The 19,077-nt window shown below is 41.1% G+C and overlaps 1 protein-coding gene across 1 annotated transcript in view; it reads left to right on the top strand.

The window, feature by feature from the left end:
* The first annotated feature begins 854 nt into the window (after positions 1–854).
* Positions 855–19,077, top strand: part of AVEN (apoptosis and caspase activation inhibitor) — a 195,934-nt gene continuing 177,711 nt past the window's right edge. The window contains exon 1 of the mRNA XM_047074663.1: positions 855–1,100. Coding sequence (XP_046930619.1) covers positions 855–1,100 — 246 coding nt within the window. The remainder of the gene's footprint in view (positions 1,101–19,077) is intronic.

Here is a 19,077-nt window from a genome sequence, read left to right as displayed (position 1 = left end):
CACCTGAGTTAAAATGCCAGTTGTACCACATAAGGCAAGTTGTTTAGCCTCTAGGGTTGCTTCTCATCTGCAAAATAAGAGTGACGCTAGTATCTACCTAAAAGGGCTGCCAGGAGAATTAAACACTCAGGTGCTCAATAGGTGTGGGCTAAAGTAGTCATTATTACAGAAGTTCTCGCAAGGACTTCAGAGCCCTTCCACTCATCACCAGTTTTGCACTGTGCTATCCCAGTTGCCTGCTGCAGTACACACCTCTCACCCGAGACCCCCCCCACCTTCTCCTCCATACCTCCTCCTGAACCCTGAGTTCAGAATAATTTTAATAATTATACACATTCATGCTTGATAATTAAGAGATTAAACGGGGGAAAAAAGGAAAAATGAACTCACTGGGTGTCCCACCTTACCGTTAATTAACCTCTGCTTACATTCTGGTATATACTTTTTAGATTTTTTTAATGCAAATACACTCATATTCATAATTTTTTTTTTAACAAAAACGAGTTCCAATTATACAAACAATTTAACCCATCCATTTACTTTACTTTATAACCCGTCCTTGAGCCACGGCCCCTTCCCCAGACCCACCGAGTCCCCCACTTCCCGCTCCCACGGGTGGGCCTTTCCTCTGAAGCCCCAGCCTTCCCGGGGCCCCGGTTCCGGCCCCACCTGCCAGGCCCCGGGCCGCCCCGCCCCCGCCGCGGCCGGCTTCCATCCCCGGCCCCGCACCCCGCACTCGCCGCCACCGGGGGCCTGTCGCTCGCGGCTCCTGCGAGCGACCTGTTTCCGGTGGGGCAAGGGCGTCTCCGCCGCGGCCCAGCTCCGGCACACTCAGCATCGCCGGCGGCGGCCAGATGCAGGCGGAGCGAGGAGCTCGGGGCGGCCGCGGACGCCGGCCGGGCCGCGACCGGCCGGGCGGGGACCGCGACCGCGAGCGGGCGGGAGCCGCAGCGGCGGTGGCGAGAGGCGGCGGGGACGGAGGCGGCCGCCGGGGTCGCGGTCGGGGCTTCCGCGGCGGCCGCGGAGGGCGAGGAGGAGGAGGCGCCCCGCGAGGCGGCCGCCGGGAGCCAGGAGGCCGGGGCGCCTGGGCCAGAGCGCCGGTAAGAGGCGGCGGCTTGTGGGGTCCGGGCCGCGATTTCGTGGGACTGGGTCTGATGAGGCCCCGCCGCGAGTCAGGAGCCGCGAGCGGCTTGCTGGCCGCTCGCGAGCAGGGCGGCGGCGGCACCTGCGCCTGCGCGGGACGGGCGGAGGGCGGCGGGGGCGCGCGCAGGGTGCGCACGTGGCGCGTCTGGGGGTGAGCCGCCGGTTGTCTCCCCGCCGGGGTGGCGCGGGAGTGGCCGCTTGGAGGGCTTCCCCAGCCTGCCCAAGTGGTCCGGGCCGGAATGGCTAAGAACGCCGGGGCCGAGGCTGTGTGTCAGGGTTGCAAGGCTAGCGGGCTTGTTGGTTTCGGTGGAGTGTCACCGGGATTGACCCTTGTGGTGTGGGGGTGCGGCCAGCGCTTGGTCTGGAGGAACTGAGACTTGGGCAGCCTTAGAGTATGGGCAGATGTTCCTGTTACTAGGAGGGCAGGGATTTTTTTTGATCTGTTGTGTTCACTGTGCAAGGTCTAGCACACGGTAGGATAATAAAGGTTTCCTGAAAGAATGCCCACCACGGAATGGACTCTATAGTATTTGGGGACAGGATCAGATGCATAGTTCTCTCTCTTCTTTTAATAGCATAGTTCTTTTATTACACAAGTGTCGGAATCAGGGGTCACTGGCCTTCGTATTTAAAAATTTTTAATCAGGAAATATTTCTGCAGTCGGGTCTGAATTTTAATAGCAATGTGATCGACCTTATTCACACGTTCATAGAAGGACACTTAACAGCTTGGAGCAGGGCATGATAGGGGGCAAACTTCACTTATCTCCCAGCTAAAGGGGTTTGAGTACGGTCTTTTTAGGAGCTGTTATTTTAACATTTGTACTGCAAAACGTACCTGTGCGGCACAGTGGGGCATCACTGATCCTTGCAGCCACCACCACTTCTGCCACTGTTACCACTATCATATTTTCAGCCCAAAACTGTGTATTTTAAATTATTGTGTGCATAGATTAAAAAAAAAAATTTGGTTGAGGCAAAATTTCTTGTTACTGAAATGTTTGGAGTATTTTAAGGGCATAGAAGGTTAAGATGTCCCTAGAGGTAGTAATTGTATACCGAAATACAGAGCTTGAAAAAAAATTAGAAAACTTAAAATTAAGTGTAACATACTTAACCTGGTTAGGATTAAAGTAGGAAATAAGTAAAATTGAGGTATGAAGAAATTCTTAGGTTCAGTTGGCAGGAAATGATCAATCTAGTGCACACTGGTAACACATTTTGTCCTCATAACAACTGTATACAGTGGACTCTTGAACAACACAGGCTTGTGGGTCCACTTACATGGGGATTCTTTTTCTTTTATAAACCACTATAGTACTGTTAATGTATTCTTTTCATTATTTTCTTAACATTTTCTTTTCTCTAGCTTATTTTATTGTAAGAATACAGTATCTAATACATATAACATCTAAGTTATGTGTTGACTGTTTACGTTATTGGTAAGGATTCCAGTCAACAGTAGGCTATTAGTGATTAAGTTTTGGGGGAATCAAAAATTATATGTGGAATTTTCCACAGCACCCCTATCCTAGGATATGTATAAGAATCAACTGTATACATGTTGCATATATATATGTAGTATAACTTTGTTGCACTTATTTTTTTAATTAAAAACATTTTTTTTAACATTCATTTTTGAGAAAGAGCGTGAGTGGGGGAGGGGCAGAGAGAGAGGGAGAGACAGAATCTGAAGCAGGCTCCAGGCTCCCAGCTGTCAGCACAGAGCCTGATGCGGGGCTTGAATCCACTGACAGTGAGATCATGACCTGAGCTGAAGTCGGACACTCAACAGACCGAGCCAGCCAGGCGCCCCATAACTTATGTATTTATTACAACTTTATTTTTCTTAAATTTTTATTTTTTATTTTTTAGAGAGAGAGAGAGAGAGACAGAGTGCACACGAGTGGGGAAGAGGGACAGAAGGAGAGAGTATCTTAAGCAGGCTCCACCCTCAGCACAGAGGCCAACGTGGGGCTCCATCCCACAACCCTGGGATCATGACCTGAGCCGAAATCAAAAGTTGGATGCTCAACCGACTGAGCTACCTAGGCACCCCACAACTTCATTTTTTAAACAACTTCAAAAACAAAACAAAACAAAACAAAAAATAAACAACTTCAAGTTGTTTAACTTTATAACAACTTCATTTTATATCTATTGTATATATAAAATCTTCATTATTACCAATTAAAAATCTTCATTTTTAATTGACTTGCCCAAGCTTTTATAGCTAGTGGCAGAGCTGGAATTTATACTAAGCTGCTCTTGACTCAACTCTGTCTTATCTCTTACATTTTTGTGAACCAGTCACCTCTTAACTGAGAGCGAGGTAGATAGATGCTCCTTTGGCTGCAGGGATCATGTTTTAATAGTAATTGTAGTAATAGTACCTTTGGTACTTACTACAGTGTCTGACACATAGGCGTTTCATAACAAGTGTCTTTAACCTGATGAATTGAGTGAATGAAGGTGCTTCTATCTTACTCATCTCTATGGAACTAAATTAAATTGAGTAAAATGATGGTATATTGTTTTGAGAATGAATAATATATTTTTTGATTTATGTTAATATTGTAACCTATTAAAATTTTAGGCTTTGATCCCTTTTTGGGATCATCTTAAAAATCCCATCTTAGGGGCACCTGGGTGGCTCAGTCGGTTAAGCGTCCGACTTCGGCTCAGGTCATGATCTCACAGTCCGTGAGTTCGAGCCCCGCATCGGGCTCTGTGCTGACCGCTCAGAGCCTGGAGCCTGTTTCAGATTCTGTGTCTCCCTCTCTCTCTGACCCTCCCCTGTTCATGCTCTGTCTCTCTCTGTCTCAAAAATAAATAAACGTTAAAAAAAATTAATAAAAAAATCCCATCTTATATATTCTTTTGGGATTTTTTTTTTTCCCTGCATAGTTTAATGATTCATTGTGTCAGCATATGTAAATGTGTGGCACAGAGCTTGGGACATCACTGATCCCTGCAGCCATCACCACTTCTGCCACTGTTCCCACTATCATCCTATTTTCAGTCAAACCTGGATAAAGAGATGTTGGAAGGATTTCTTTCTTTTGGTTTGGTTTGTGATCTCTAAGTCCTTGCACTTCTTAGATTGTGAAGTACTATTCATCTTTAGGCTTGCTAGGAATACCATTCTTGGTACGTAAAGATTAAGGGGGACAAGATTGATTGCCCTGCCTGAGGCCTCCTTGCTCTCCTATTGCATGTTGATTTGTGCCCCAAATGGAGAGTAATTGAAATGATCAGAAAGAAAGAAATTCATGATAGAGGTTTAGCTGTGTAAGGATCAGTTAGTTACCTAATTCCAGAACTTAATGTTGTTTACACCTTTCACTTTCTACTTTATTTTTTTAAGTTTATTTTTGAGAGAGAGAAAGAGAGCGTGCACATGTGCACGAACACGACTGGGGGAGGGGCAGAGAGAGAGAGGAGATGGAGAATCACAAGCAGATTCTGGGCTGTTAGCTCAGAGCCCCTTGCAGGGCCCAAACTCACAAATTGTGAGATCAGGACATGAGGCAAAGTCAAGAGTCCTAAGTTTAACCGATTGAGCCACTCAGGCACCCCTGTTTTCTATTTTAGACCACTACATACACGTGGCTTGTTGATGAAAATCAGGACAAAATAAGACTAAACAAGTACCAGACAAGTAATTCTCCAAGGGAACTTTACTGAACACATCGGGCCTGCTAGTCTCTTGCACTTAAATCATTCCCTGTGTAGATCATATGAACCCTAAGTTTACGGAGTTTGGGTAAGCATATCATAAGGCTAATTATCTCCATTGAATATCCATCCACTTGAAGCATGACATTGCACTGGATGTAGTCATTAAAGCATACTAGGATTTGTTAGTATTATACTTATCTTTTTTTATTAGGTTTTTTTTTTAATGTTTTGTTTTAGTTTAAAAAAAAATTTTTTTTTTTTAACGTTTATTTATTTTTGAGACAGGGAGAGACAGCATGAACGGGGGAGGGTCAGAGAGAGAGGGAGACACAGAATCTGAAACAGGCTCCGGGCTCTGAGCTGTCAGCACAGAGTCCAACGCTGGGCTGGAGCTCACGAACTGTGAGATCATGACCTGAGCGGAAGTTGGTGCTTAACCAACTGGGCCACCCAGGCATCCCATATACTTATCTTTCTGATGAGCTACTAGCAGAGAGGAACTCAAGGCCTATCAGTAGTCCTTGGATAACTCACAGTTAGGAGAGGTTAACTAACTTATCCATTATCATGCAACCAGAAAATTACAGAGCCTGGATTCAACCCAAGCATTTTGGTTCCAGAACTGTTTTTTCCACTGTGTCCCTAAACTGTCTCTAGAGTGATTTGAGATTTGAAAGGTCAAGTGTGGCAGACTGTTGTATGATTCTTTCACACACTTTTGTTTTCCTGATGTTCCAAAATGGTGATCAGGATTGAAGGTAACACTGATGCCGTATTTAGTTATTGTGGATGTTGGCAGATCTTTGCTTTCTTGCTCCACGTTCAGATGGCAGCTGCTTTTAATCATTTTTAAATTATTTATGTCCAATAAAAGATAAGGCAGCTGTTTATAGCCACGTTAAGGAGAGTAAGAACTTGGAGGTAATTTTTTTTTTCTGACCAAACTTTTGCTTTGCAAACAAAAATATAAATGCTTTGCCTGAATAGTAATTAATCCTAGATGCCCTTGACATTTTTATTGCTACTATTTCAGTAAAAGGGATATCTCTGACTTTGATATTCAAGTTTACCGTGAGCCTGGAGGAAGAAAAGATGTCAAATCCAAGTTGCTGGCAGATTTCTATAGCATTTGCTCCTTCATTGTTGCTGAAAGGAGTGCCCCTCATTGTGCCAGCCAGACAGAGATGGAGAGTCCGTTAAAGCTCGCACTTGATAGCCTCTAGGCTGTATTTCTTCCCTTTTCACAAAGCCTGACGTAAATTCACTTAGACACTGAGTGTGCTAAGTGTCCTAAAAGAAAATTGCTTTCAGATTAGCTCTTGGTAAGGGGTGCCTGGCTGGCTCAGATGGTGGAGCATACATCTCTTGATCTCAGGGTTGTAAGTTTGAGATTAGCTAAAAATAAAGTCTTTAAAAGAAGAAAAAAAAGATTAGTTCTTGGTAATCCATGAAATTGGCCCTTTCCTCTGCTGTAGACCACTCCTCAAACACGGTAACTACTTTGCTAATAACGTATACTGTTTTGAGATCTGTTTTTCTCACTGATCATTGTATCACTTACATATTTACATTATTGACACTTTCTGCTGGTATTCTGCTTAAAGTTTTTTTGATAAATTATCTATGACATTGTACTTTAACATTTACAGTTAATACTTTTGATCATTGGTTCATATAGTTTCAGAATGTAAAGTTTCCAGCATATTGTTGATTTGACATTTTAATTGTATATTTGACATTTTATTTTTTTTTTTCAACTTTTTTTTTTTTTTAATTTATTTTTGGGACAGAGAGAGACAGAGCATGAACGGGGGAGGGGCAGAGAGAGAGGGAGACACAGAATTGGAAACAGGCTCCAGGCTCTGAGCCATCAGCCCAGAGCCCGATGCGGGGCTCGAACTCACGGACCGCGAGATCGTGACCTGGCTGAAGTCGGACGCTTAACCGACTGCGCCACCCAGGCGCCCCTATATTTGACATTTTAAATAGAACTGTCGCATCATTCTTATACCTGGATGGAGTCCAAATACTATAGTGGTTTGATATTCACCATCATCCATTTAAGAATCTCACATTAATAAACTTTTCAGCAGTGAGAAGATTTACATTATTTCTTATTCTTTTTATTTTGTGTTTTATTTTATTTTAAAGTTTCTTTATTTATTTTGAGAGAGACAGAGGCAGCACAAGTAGGAGAGGGGCAAGAGAGAGAGAATCGTAAGCAGGCTCTGCACTGTCAGTGCAGAGCCCAATAAGGGGCTCGAACCCACAAAGCCCTGAGATTGTGACCTGAGCTGAAACCAAGAGTTGGACCCTCAACCTACTGAGCCACCCAGGTGCACCTTATTTTATGTTTTGAGTCCACATCTTCCTAGAACTTCATCTAATATATCTTCAAACTTGAAGGGATGTAAACATCCCTTCATCATATGTGTCACTCAATTCTTTGAATACCTTTCTAATTCTATATCAAAATCATTATTATAAAAAATTTTTTTTTTAATGATCTGTCATTTGACAACTGGATTAGGTTCTCCTTCAGTTTTGTCTAAAGCAAGGAATTGGAACCTTCCTGGTTTGCGGGACTTGTTATTCAGTCTTTAGAGTTATACTCTCTCAACATCTATACCTCTATTGAAAATTATCCCTTTGCTTGGGGCCTCAGGGAACGCACGACAGCCAGAGTGAGAATGGCTGAGCAGGGGTCGCCCGTCCTCAAGCGCTTTCTAAGACTGTTTTCAGTTGAGAGTATGGACACTGAAGATCTGAAACTTAATTCCCTAAGAACTCCTTGCTCATATACCTTTTGAGAAATCTTCCTGAACCCCCAGGTGTATAGATACTCCATTTTGGGGTTGTTGACTAAGAACACATTACTTACTCTTTTATTATTATTATTATTATTATTATTATTATTATTATTTTAAGTTATTTACATGTATTTACCCAGAGGGATTTATTTATTTGTTTGTTTGTTTATTTATTTATTTATTGGTGGGGGACGATGCACCACTTGTGGAGTATGGTTTCCAATTGTTGTCATTCTTAATGGTGTTTCTGTCTTTGTTTTAACTGATGCTCAGATGGAAAATGGCAAGCTCATAATTCTAGACTACCAGGATCTGTTTTCTGGGGAATTAGGTGCTAAGCCATTGGGCTTTCACTGTTTTCTCGAGGAAAAGTAGTGATTATTTTCCACGATTCTGGGCAAGTGAGGTTTCTAGAGGCCTGGTTAGGTCATTTGGTCCTACCCACACCACAGTATGACTGTCTAGGCTTGGGTTTGTTTTCTGTGTGTTTTTTTTTTCACTTTTTACAGTAAACTGTACCCCAGACATGTGGCTCAAACTCATGACCCCAAGACAGAGTTGCATGCTCTACCAACTGAGCCAGCCAGGCACCCCCCCCACCCCCCAAGACTTTTTTAAAAAAGAAATTAAGTGGTTGAAAATGGATTTTCTATTCAGATGTCACTGTTTCCTGATGTGCTTTAAAATATCAAAAGGAGGGGCACCTGGGTGGCTCAGTCGGTTAAGCGTCTGACTTCGGCCCGGGTCATGATCTCACATCCATGAGTTCGAGCCCCATGTCGGGCTCTGTGCTGACAGTACAGAGCCTGGAGCCTGTTTCAGATTCTGTGTCTCCCTCTCTCTCTCTGACCCTCCCGCATTCATGCTCTGTCTCTCTCTGTCTCAAAAATAAATAAATGTTAAAAAAAAATTTTAAAAAATTAAAAAAATAATAAATAAAATATCAAAAGGAGAAATAAGGACCATACCGACACATACTTATTTCTATTTTATAGACACTATAGACACGTATTTGTATTTTATAGACATTGGATTCATTCTTTTTGAAATTTTATTTTCTTTTGTTAGAAGCCATTTGTGTGTGTGTGTGTGTGTGTGTGTGTGTGTGTTGAAGTACCAAGAATAAATGCTTTAATGCTGTTAGTTTTTTTTCTTTTGGGATGGAAATAATGTCAACAATTTTGTTGGTCTCAAAAGTTTTTATAAAGGTGTCATGGGACAGTGTGTGGATAATTGATATAGATAATCTTTCACTTTTGAGTGGGTGTCAAAGGATGTTGACAAGAAATACAAATCGATGCGTTTAATTTTATCCTGATGTTGCTAGGAGGCTGTTTTAGAATTTGACCAACCTGATGTCCATGAGCCTTAAATTTGCTTAAAAGACAATTTCTGTAAAAACAGCACTCCCAGGAATACTGTTTCCTATAATCCATATCATGTCATTGGTATATGCAAACAGTAGGAAAATTAAAAAAACATGTGGCAGATTGATAGAATGAATTCCCTGTTGTACATATTTAATCCTCTCTTTGGGTCCTCTTTCTGTGAAGGACTGATACAAGTGTGTCTGATCTATACTTTTGTTGTGTGAGAGATAGGGGGAGTGAGTGCACATGCATGTGTGCGTGAGTGGGGGCGGGGGAGGAGAGAGTGAGAGAGAAGGAGAGAGAGAGAGGGAGAGAATCTCAAACAGGCTCCATTCCCAGCACAGAGCCCAACACAGGGCTCGATCCCATGAGTGAGATCGTGACCCAAGCCGAAATCAAGAGTTGGACGCTCAGGCGACTGAGCCACCCAGGTGCTGCTGACCCATCTTCTTTAGTACCCAGTCAAACTTGTGTTGAAAGATAGCAAGCACATTTTAATATTAATTTAAGCAAGGCATCATTGAGATGACAGGACTGTTACCAAAAATTCACATATATTCTTGGATTATCAGTGCCATGATTCCTCCATTTATTTAGCTGTGGGAAGTTACTAATGTTGACACATGTTATTCATGTGTGTATATTCTGTGAAATAATTAGTCACCATATTTAGGTTTCTATAATCTCTGGCTTGAAAGGATCATTAACAGTTACATTTTGGGAAAATTTAAAATAGCTAGTATTCACTATCACAGTGTAATGCAGTGCGGATGTCATTTAAGTGGTAGATTTGGAGTCTGTGGCTCTGTTGTTCATCTAAAGGTCACATCCCAGTAGCTGGCTTCATGATATTGAGTACTAGGATATTTCATCCCCACTTTTTCATTTTTCTACAAGGCTGATAATAAAATAACATGTCTTTGTGTAATATTTGGGCTCATTAAAGCTTAGTCTTACTGAAAAGGGCTTAATCCCTGTCACAGGTATATAAATCTCAAATCCTTCCAAAGAGGTTATGAGTTTTCTGGGAGCAAAGCTTGATGCCAAATGAGTATTTTTCTGAAGACAAAGCTCGGCTTCCTATTTTCCCTTAACTAATCTTCACTTCATTTTCAAGTTGTGTTTTGGTTGGCTGCTTCTTTATTATGCCAGTATGAATTTGCAGAACAATTCCTGTTAAGTTTTAAAAAACATTTTTCTTGGAGCAGCTGGGTGGCTCAGTCAGTTAAGTGACCGACTGTTGATTTTGGCTCAGGTCATGATCTCAGGGTTCGTGAGACTGAGCCCCACGTCTGGCTTCGCACTGTGAGTGCAGTGCCTGTTTGGGATTCTCTCTCTCGCTCTCTCTCTACCCCTCCCCAGCTCTCTTTCTAATAAATAAATACACATTTTTTTAAAAAAAAAAGTATTTTTCTCCTCTTTACAGCCAAGAGAATCATTAAATTAAGAGGTGACTAGAAAATGTTATTTAAGAGCATGTATTTTGGGGTGTCTGTGTGGCTCAGTCAGTTGAGTGTCAGACTCTTGGTTTTGGCTCTGGTCATGATCTCACAGTTTATGGGATCAAGCCAGCATTGGGCTCTACGCTGACAGCACCGAGCCTGCTTGGGATTCTCTCTCCCTCTCTCTCTATCCCTCCTCTGCTCGCTTATGCTCTCTTTCTCTCTTTCTCTCAAAATAAATGAATAAACATTTAAAAAAAAGAGCATGTATTTTATATTCACGGGAAGGAGAAATTAAGTAGACAAGTTGATTTTTCATTTTATAACATGGAAGTAGACTTCAAAGGGATGGTTTTTAGACAGAGTTGGCAGGGATGGGGTCTCAGGTTTGTGCCTCATCTGTATTCCGGTTGGCTTCTGGCAGTCAGGGAGGGGAGGGGTGGGAAAGGGCTGTTGAAGCTTGAGGATGAATGTTTGCCCTGGTGGATGGCACCACAGTGATTTCATACAGGATGGGATCTCTGAAAGCTTAAGTGTTAGAACTGAAGAATTACAGACAGAGAGTGATTATTATTTCAAGATACTAGTATAAGTTTACAGACGCATGAATGAGTAGGGTATACCTCCTCAAAACCTACTCAGTATTCTGCCTTTTTTTTTTTTTTTTGGCTCTCTTTTCCTTTCTCTCCTCTCTTTATCTTTTCCCCCCACTAGTGTTGCATTTGCTTGTTTGTTTGTTTATTTAGTAAGCTTCACACTCAGAGATCAAGGGTCGCGTGTTCTAATAACTGAGCCCACCAGGTGCCCTGTGTTGTTATGGAGATAAATCACATGGTGGCCAGTAATGTATGTTTCAGAGTCTAACAGAAACTGGTTAGAATCCTACTCTCCAACCCCCCAGTTACTAGTTATATCTGAAAAGTTGCTTAAGCTTCCTGAAACCTCAGTTTCATCACCTGTAAAGATGATTAAGAGTGTTCACCTCACATAGTTGTTGTAAAGAGTGAATTAGGTGAACACAATAAAAGGCAGTTTTTATACTTATCATGCCACTCTGCCGCCCTCCCTCATTCGGGGTCTTCTCAGAGGGCGAAGGTCAAATGCAAAACTATGCACTCATTCACATGTAACACATGAACACGCACACACATATATAGAATATTTAGAATTTATATTACTTATCAATATCTTTTATTCATTTAAAATTTCCTTAAAAGCCTGAAGCATGAAGTCTCCCAGTCTTTACTGAGGGGCTGCTGTGTGTGTGTTGGGGCATGTGTTCACGCTCTGGAAGGAAACTTGTAACTCTGCCTTAACCTTTCCTTCCTGCTTGTGTAGAGACTCAAGGTTAGCCAGAGGTAAGAGGTCATTAGGGACTTCTCAGATCTTTTCTGGGCATGCCCATAGTGATGCACAAATTGCATGGCCTTCTAGAGTCCCAGGGATATGCCGCAGTTTTACAAAGACCTCTTGGATATCTCATTCCCCAGTTTTAGCTTATAAGGTGTTTGTTTGTTTATTTTTTCAGTCTCTTTTGAGGCCCACCTGTTATCACTGCCTCAGGCAGTCGTGGTGTTAAACTTTTGCTGCTAATTGTTTCTTACGAATTCCCTGATGATAGGACTGTTCACACGGAGTGAGCTCTGAACCTGGTTGAATGAAGACGAGACCCAAGAATGGGATTTTTCACAGAGCTGCCAGAGAGGTCAAATAGTGACAGGTCCCTGTGGAGGGGACTTTCAGCAAGCTTTTCTTCCCTCTTCGGTGGTTGTCAGGCTGCTGTTTTTCACCTCACCATAGTTGTGAGCCTGTCGGTTTTCAAAGCAAATGCAAAGTTTGTTACTGCAGAGATGAGAATGGGACAAGTTGCAGTTCTTAGAGATTTAGCTGTTTTTCTTCCATAAACTCTCCTTGGATTGTTGTAAGTCTTTGGTTAATTTCCAGAGTTCTTGGTTTTGGCAGTTTTTGTCAGTGTTCTTGTTGCTTTTGCAGTAGAGTGGATTTTCAGGGGTCCTTACTCTGCCATTCTGGGAGTATTTCTGTTCTCCTTTATTTTATTTATTTTAGAAATCTTTTTTAATGTTTTATTTTTGATAGAGAGAGATAGAGAAAGAGCGAGCAAGCAAGCAGGCAGAGAGAGAGGGAGACACAGAATCCGAAGCAGGCTCCAGGCTCTGGAGCTGTCAGCACAGAGCCCGATGTGGGGCTTGAACTCACAAACCATGAGATTGTAACCTGAGCCGAAGTCCAACACTCAACCGACTGAGCCACCCAGCTGCCCCTGTTCTCCTTTATTTTGATGCAGCCATTGCTGCTGTTTCTAATTGTTAGAAACTTCTCCCTTTGTTTGAGACAAATCGTGTCTCCCTTTCACTCTTTTATGTGTAGGCCAGCCAGAGTTTTGTTCTCTGGAACAACAGAATTCTCTTAAGCCTGAAAAGGTCATGGGTGGTGGTTTCAGTGTTTAATATGAGAGATTTTTTTTTGTTTTCTGAAACTGTCAACTTGGAATTGATCACATATAGTAAGAGTATATTAAGAAGGCAAAAACTAATGATTTAATTATTTAGGCAAATTTGATATTCCATCATTTTGTAAGACTCTTTTCATCATTTCTCTGAAGATTTTGGCACCTAATTTATAGTTTACATTCTTTATTACTTTCTGGGTGACATCTACTTATATATGATTGATACGTACCACATCATGATTTTCACTATGTGATTTCTTCAATTTCAAACTTATCTAAAGTATGACCTCTCTCAACATGCCTTGCTTTGTTATGAAAGTTAATCTTTGTTTCCATTCCTCCCCTTTTGTATCAGTGATACACGTATCTCCTAAATCTATAAAAGTTTTACCTATTCTGGGGCGCCTGGGTGGCTCAGTTGGTTAAGCATCCAACTTCGGCTCAGGTCATGATGTCACAGCTCGTGGGTCTAAGGCCTGTGTCGAACTCTGTGCTGACAGCTCAGAGCCTGGAGCCTGCTTAGGATTCTGTGTCTCCCTCTCTCTCTCTGCCCCTCCCCTGCTCATGCTCTGTCTCTCTCTCAAAAACAAACAAAAAGTTTTACCTACTCTCCTGTTAAATGATAGAAAAATACCAAGAAGAAAATAAAAATTACCTATAATATTACCACCTATAAATAACCACTGTTAACATTATGATGTACATTTGTTTTCCATATAAAACTGGAAACAGGTCATGATAAGACTTTAAAGGGAAAAAAGACAATATTGTACTTATGTAAATATTATAAGATCTATGTATGCATTAGGATCCTAAAAGGATATAAATACATATCAAACTATTAACTGTGTTTGGAGTGGGAAAAATACAGGGATTATGTGGAACTTTTTAATCTTTTTTTTTTTTTAATATGAAACTTATTGTCAAATTGGTTTCCATACAACACCCAGTGCTCATCCCAACAGGTGCCCTCCTCAATGCCCATCACCCACCCACCCCATCCTCCCACCCCCCATAAACCCTCAGTTTGTTCTCAGTTTTTAAGAGTCTCTTATGTTTTGGCTCCCTCCTTCTCTAACCTTTTTTTTTTTTTTCCCCTTCCCCTCCCCCTTGGTCTTCTGTTAAGTTTCTCAGGATCCACATAAGAGCAGCACTTTCAACAATAGCCAAGTTATGGAAAGAGCTTAAATTTCCATCAACTGATGAATGGATAAAGGAATTATGGTTTATACACACAATGGAATACTACGTGGCAATGAGAAAGAATGACATGTGGCCTTTTGTAGCAATGTGGATGGAACTGGAGAGTGTGATGCTAAGTGAAATAAGTCCTACAGAGAAAGATACCATATGTTTTCACTCTTATGTGGATCCTAATCTTCTTTTTTAATTCAAAAATTTAAATGTTTGTTTATGTTGTAGAAAAATAAATACGTTCCCCATTGGAAAGAGGATTCTACGGATATACATTGATTATAAAATAAGGTGAGACAGGCAGGAAGATGATGCATATAAAAATAACAGGGATTATCTCTAGGTGATGGGACCATGTGGTATCATGCAGTGTGGTCAGTACAAACAGGTTTTCTGGGGAAAGATGATTACTTTAGTTTGGACAGGCTTGATACCTGTCCATTTCTCTCTGTCCACAAACACACACACTATTTTTTTTTTTCTTAAAGATTTTTTTTAATCTTTAAGAGTAAATGGTAGTGGGGCACCTGGTTGGCTCAGTTGGTTAAGCGTCTGAATCTTGATCTTGGCTCAGGTCATGATCTCACGGTTTGTGGGATTGAGCCCCATGTCGGACTGTGCAGACAGCTCGGAGCTTGCTTGGGATTCTCTCTCTCCCTCTTTCACTGCCCCTCCCCAACTTGTGCATACGCACTCTCTCTCAAAACATATAAATGAACATTAAAAACAAAACAAGCTTAAAATAAAAAAAAAAAAAAGAGTAAATGGTAGACATGATGCCGTTTTACCCCCTAAACACTTCAGTGTATATTTCCTAAAGGCAAGGAAATTTCATACAACCATAGAACAATGATTGAAATCAGGAAATTAACATTGGTAGAATACTGTTATCGAACCTTATTGAGATTTTGCCAGTTGACTCATTACTGTCCTTCATCAGGTTTTGAATCTTAAAGCAATGACATACAGATGTAGGACAATTAGAGATTATTTCCTATGGCAGTTACCATGGCATCCTGTCTAGTCTGTTTCTGTTATGTTACTGTGTCTTAGTTCTCAACAGCCTGTTTCCTGCTTTTTTTTTTTTTTTCTCCAGCCCCTAGATTTCTCATGAATTTTAGGAGCTACTTTAAATGAGGAAATTCCATGGGGCGCCAGGGTGGCTCAGTCAGTTGAGCCTCCGACTTCAGCTTAGGTCATGATCTCTCAATATGTTGGTTTGGGCTCCGAGTCGGGCTCTGTGCTGACATCTTAGAGCCTGGAGCCTGCTCTCGATTCTGTGTCTCCCTCTCTCTCTGCGCCTTTCCCACTCATGCTCTCTCTCCCTCTGAAAAGTAAAATAAACATTGGGGTGCCTGGGTGGCAAAGTCTGTCCGACTTTGGCTCGGGTCATGATCTCATGGTTTGTGGGTTCGAGCCCCACGTTGGGCTCTGTGCTGACAGCTCAGAGCCTGCAGCCTGCTTCTGATTCTGTGTCTCCCTCTGTTTGCCCCTCCCCTGTTCACACTCTGTCTCTCTGTCTCTCAAAAAAGAATAAATGTTAAAAAAAAAAAAAACATTAAAAAAATTAAAATTAGGAAATTCTTTCAGGAAATTCCTCTTTTGCCTAAATTAGCCAGAATTCTGTAGTTTGCAACCCAAATTCTACCGTTCTATATTTTTCACACTTTACATTTTTCAAAGTCTTACTCCCCCTTACATGTTCCGTTCAAATGTCACTTTTCTCTGAAGCTTCTGGTTTTCCTCAGTTGGTAATGTTGTACTTTGTAAACATAGTACTTATTTTCAATCCTCATTTGATTACAGTTAATTATTTACTTGTCATATGTTTGCTTCATTAATTATAAGCTACATGAAGGCCTGTACATGACGCAGCACTGTGATTTTCAGGAAGAGTTCCATTAATGTTTGGACAAATAGCGTTGAGAAGGTAGTTTAGAAGGTAAATGGTGCAAGCTAGAGAGAGTGTGTGTTTTTTTTTTTTAATGTTTGTTTTTATTTTTGAGAGAGAAAGTGTGAGCAGGGGAGGGGCAGAGAGAGAGGGGGACAGAGGATCTGAAGAGGGCTCTGTGCTGACAGCAGTGAGCCCAATGTGGGGCTCCACAGTGACATCATGACCTGAGCTCAACCAACTAAGCCACCCAGGTGCCCCTAGAGAGAGTGTGTTTTTAGGTAGAGTCATTTTGGGAGGTCAGGTCAGGAGAACCTTTATGTTTCATTTGTTTGTTACACTATTTGAAGTAGCTTCTTTGGGTAGTTGAAAGGTCAGTAGCTAAAAAGAGATTGCTCTCCCCAGGGCCAGATTTATACACAAACATGAATTCACATTGGATTTTATATTCTCCTGGTTCTAGGTCTATTAAACTTTACAATTCATTGCAAACAGTAGATGTTTTAACTGTGAGACTGAAACAGGAATTATAGTATCCAGAGATTTTTTTTTTTTTAAGTAGTCTACACCCAGCATGGGGCTCAAACTCATGACCCTGAATTCAAGAGTTGCACGCCCTACCAACTTAGCCAACCAGGCTCCCCCAGAGATCTTTTATCTAGAGAACCCCTTTTCACTCTTCAGTTCCTTTTTATCTTTGTAAACTCAATTTGTTACATATATTTTTCAAGTTTTATTTTTTGTCTGTACTTTGGATTCCTTGCCACTTTTACCTTTGCCATTTTTGAGGTCAATTATTAACTAGAAAGGATTTTTAAAAAACTAATTATATATTTCTGTATTTTTATTCTGATATTTGAAATGTCGGATTTCGTAAGAAATTTTGTGCTTATTTTTGTGTTTTTTCCTTAACTATTTCTTACACTATTAGTGATGAATTGACAAGAGTACATATTTGTTAAATTTAAACTAAAATTTATTTGTAAGAGTGTGCTGTTTATTTTATGTATAGAATAATGGGATAAGAGAGATCTTTTTTTGACCTAGCAGGGAGGAATTAAAGCACACCAGCATTTTATTAACATTCCCATTACTATTTTATTTTATTTTATTTTATTTTATTTTATTTTATTTTATTTTTTTAATGTTCATTTATTTTTGAGAGAGTGAGAGAGATAGAGTGTGAGCAGGGAAGAGTGGGGGACACAGAATCTGAAACAGGCTCCAATCTCTGAGCTGTCAGCACAGAGCCTGATGCGGGGCTCGAACTCACAAACCATGAGATCATGACCTGAGCTGAAGTCGGAAGCTCGACCAACTTAGCCACCCAGGTGCTCCCCCCGCCCCCCCCCCACTTTTTTTTTTTAACATTCCTTTATGCTGAGTTAGGTCAGGACCTAACCCAGGCCTGAGCATTCTTGTGCCTCAATTTTGGTTTTCTCATGAATGATTTTTAAGTTGTTACACACATCATTCTAGGTAAAAGATATTAGCATCATAGCAACATTTTTAAAACCATGGGGAAGGGGCACCTGGGTGGCTCAGTCGTTTAAGCATCTGACTCTTAATTTTGGCTCAGGTCATGATCTTGCGGTTTGTGGGTTTGAGCCTGGCATCCGGCTCCCTGCTGACAGTGTGGAGTCTGCTTGGGATTATTTCTCTTTCTCTTTCTCTCTGCCCTTGCTTGTGTACTTTCTCTCTCTATGTCTCTCTCAAAATAAGTAAATAAACTTAAAAAAAAAAAACAAACATGGGGAACATAGACAAGTATCCAGTATTTAGAGACATTTACATTTTTAGGATAATGGTAAAACTGCAGTGTAATAACAGTAACAATACAAAGGCCTTTCATATTGATGATGGTTAAGTGTATTCAATGTGTCTCAGCCAATGCTCTCTTTTTTGGAATGTCTTGTGCCTCAAGTTTTAAGTTATTATTATTAATTTTGTTTTTTCCGAAAAATGCAAATTGTGGGTTCTTCACAAATCTGCTTCAAAGAGAAGGTGGAAACATAGATTGCTTACAAATGTTCAAAAATCCATGCTAATTTCCTTGGAGATAAACTTCCTAATGCAACTAGGTGAGAAATAGCCCTTTAAGACTATGTTTTTAAAAAAACAGAGTTGAGCACATTCCGTATTGGCTGATTCTCTTCTCTTGGTAGAAGTTGATAGAACCCATAAATGAAGCACTTAGACATCGAAATTTAGCTGGTGGCCCTGCAGTTCTGTAGTTGGCAATTTATTTTGCAGATATGTCTGAACACCTTAGCAAATGTATGGGAGCAATTTTTCGTCGCAGCAGTGTTTAAAGTAAGGAAGAGCTGGAAACAACTTCCAAATCTCTATTAAGAAGGATTGGTTCATACGTTATGGTATGTCTATGGAGGAATGCCATGTAGCTGTTGAAGAATGGGGTAAATATGTAAAATGTCCCGCATCGAGGAGAACAGTTACTTAAAGAAAGTCAGTATAGTATCTTTCCGTTGTGTAAAAAGAAGATAGGTATCTATCTATATGCAGAAGATATTTCTGGAAGGCTAGATGGGAAACATATGTAGTAGTTCCCTTTGGGGAATGAGACTAGGAGATTAAGGAGGATGAGAATTGAGGATTAATGAGGATTATGTCTTTCTGTACTATTTTAATTTTGATTTTGTTACCGTGAGCGTGCATCACTTATATGAACAAGGAAATAAAAAACCAATAAAATTTAAATGAAAACATTGTTTCTTGAGAGTAGCCTCTAAAAGAAATCCTTACATTTCTTTCTTTCTTTCTTTCTTTCTTTCTTTCTTTCTTTCTTTCTTTCTGAGAGAAAGAGAGAGTGTGTGTGTGAGCACAAGCAGGGGAGGGGCAGAAAGAGAGGTAGAGAGAGAATCCCAAGCAGGTTCCACACTGTCAGCACGGAGCCATCGAGGAGTCAGCATGGAGCCTGACTAAGGGCTCGGTCCCATGAACTGTGAGATCACGACCTGAGCCGAAACCAAGAGTTGTACATTTAACAGACTGAGCCACCCAGGCGCCCCAGAGAAATCCTGACATTTAAAGGATTATCAGAATCTCCCTGGGAAAG

This window comes from Lynx rufus, unplaced genomic scaffold (genome assembly GCF_022079265.1).
Source record: "Lynx rufus isolate CCGP_SWC_20201006 ecotype Redwood Valley unplaced genomic scaffold, mLynRuf1.p SCAF_13, whole genome shotgun sequence".
In the NCBI taxonomy this organism is placed as follows: Eukaryota; Metazoa; Chordata; class Mammalia; order Carnivora; family Felidae; genus Lynx; species Lynx rufus.
Note: the sequence above shows the minus strand (reverse complement) of the source record. Positions and strands in the feature narration are given on the sequence as shown.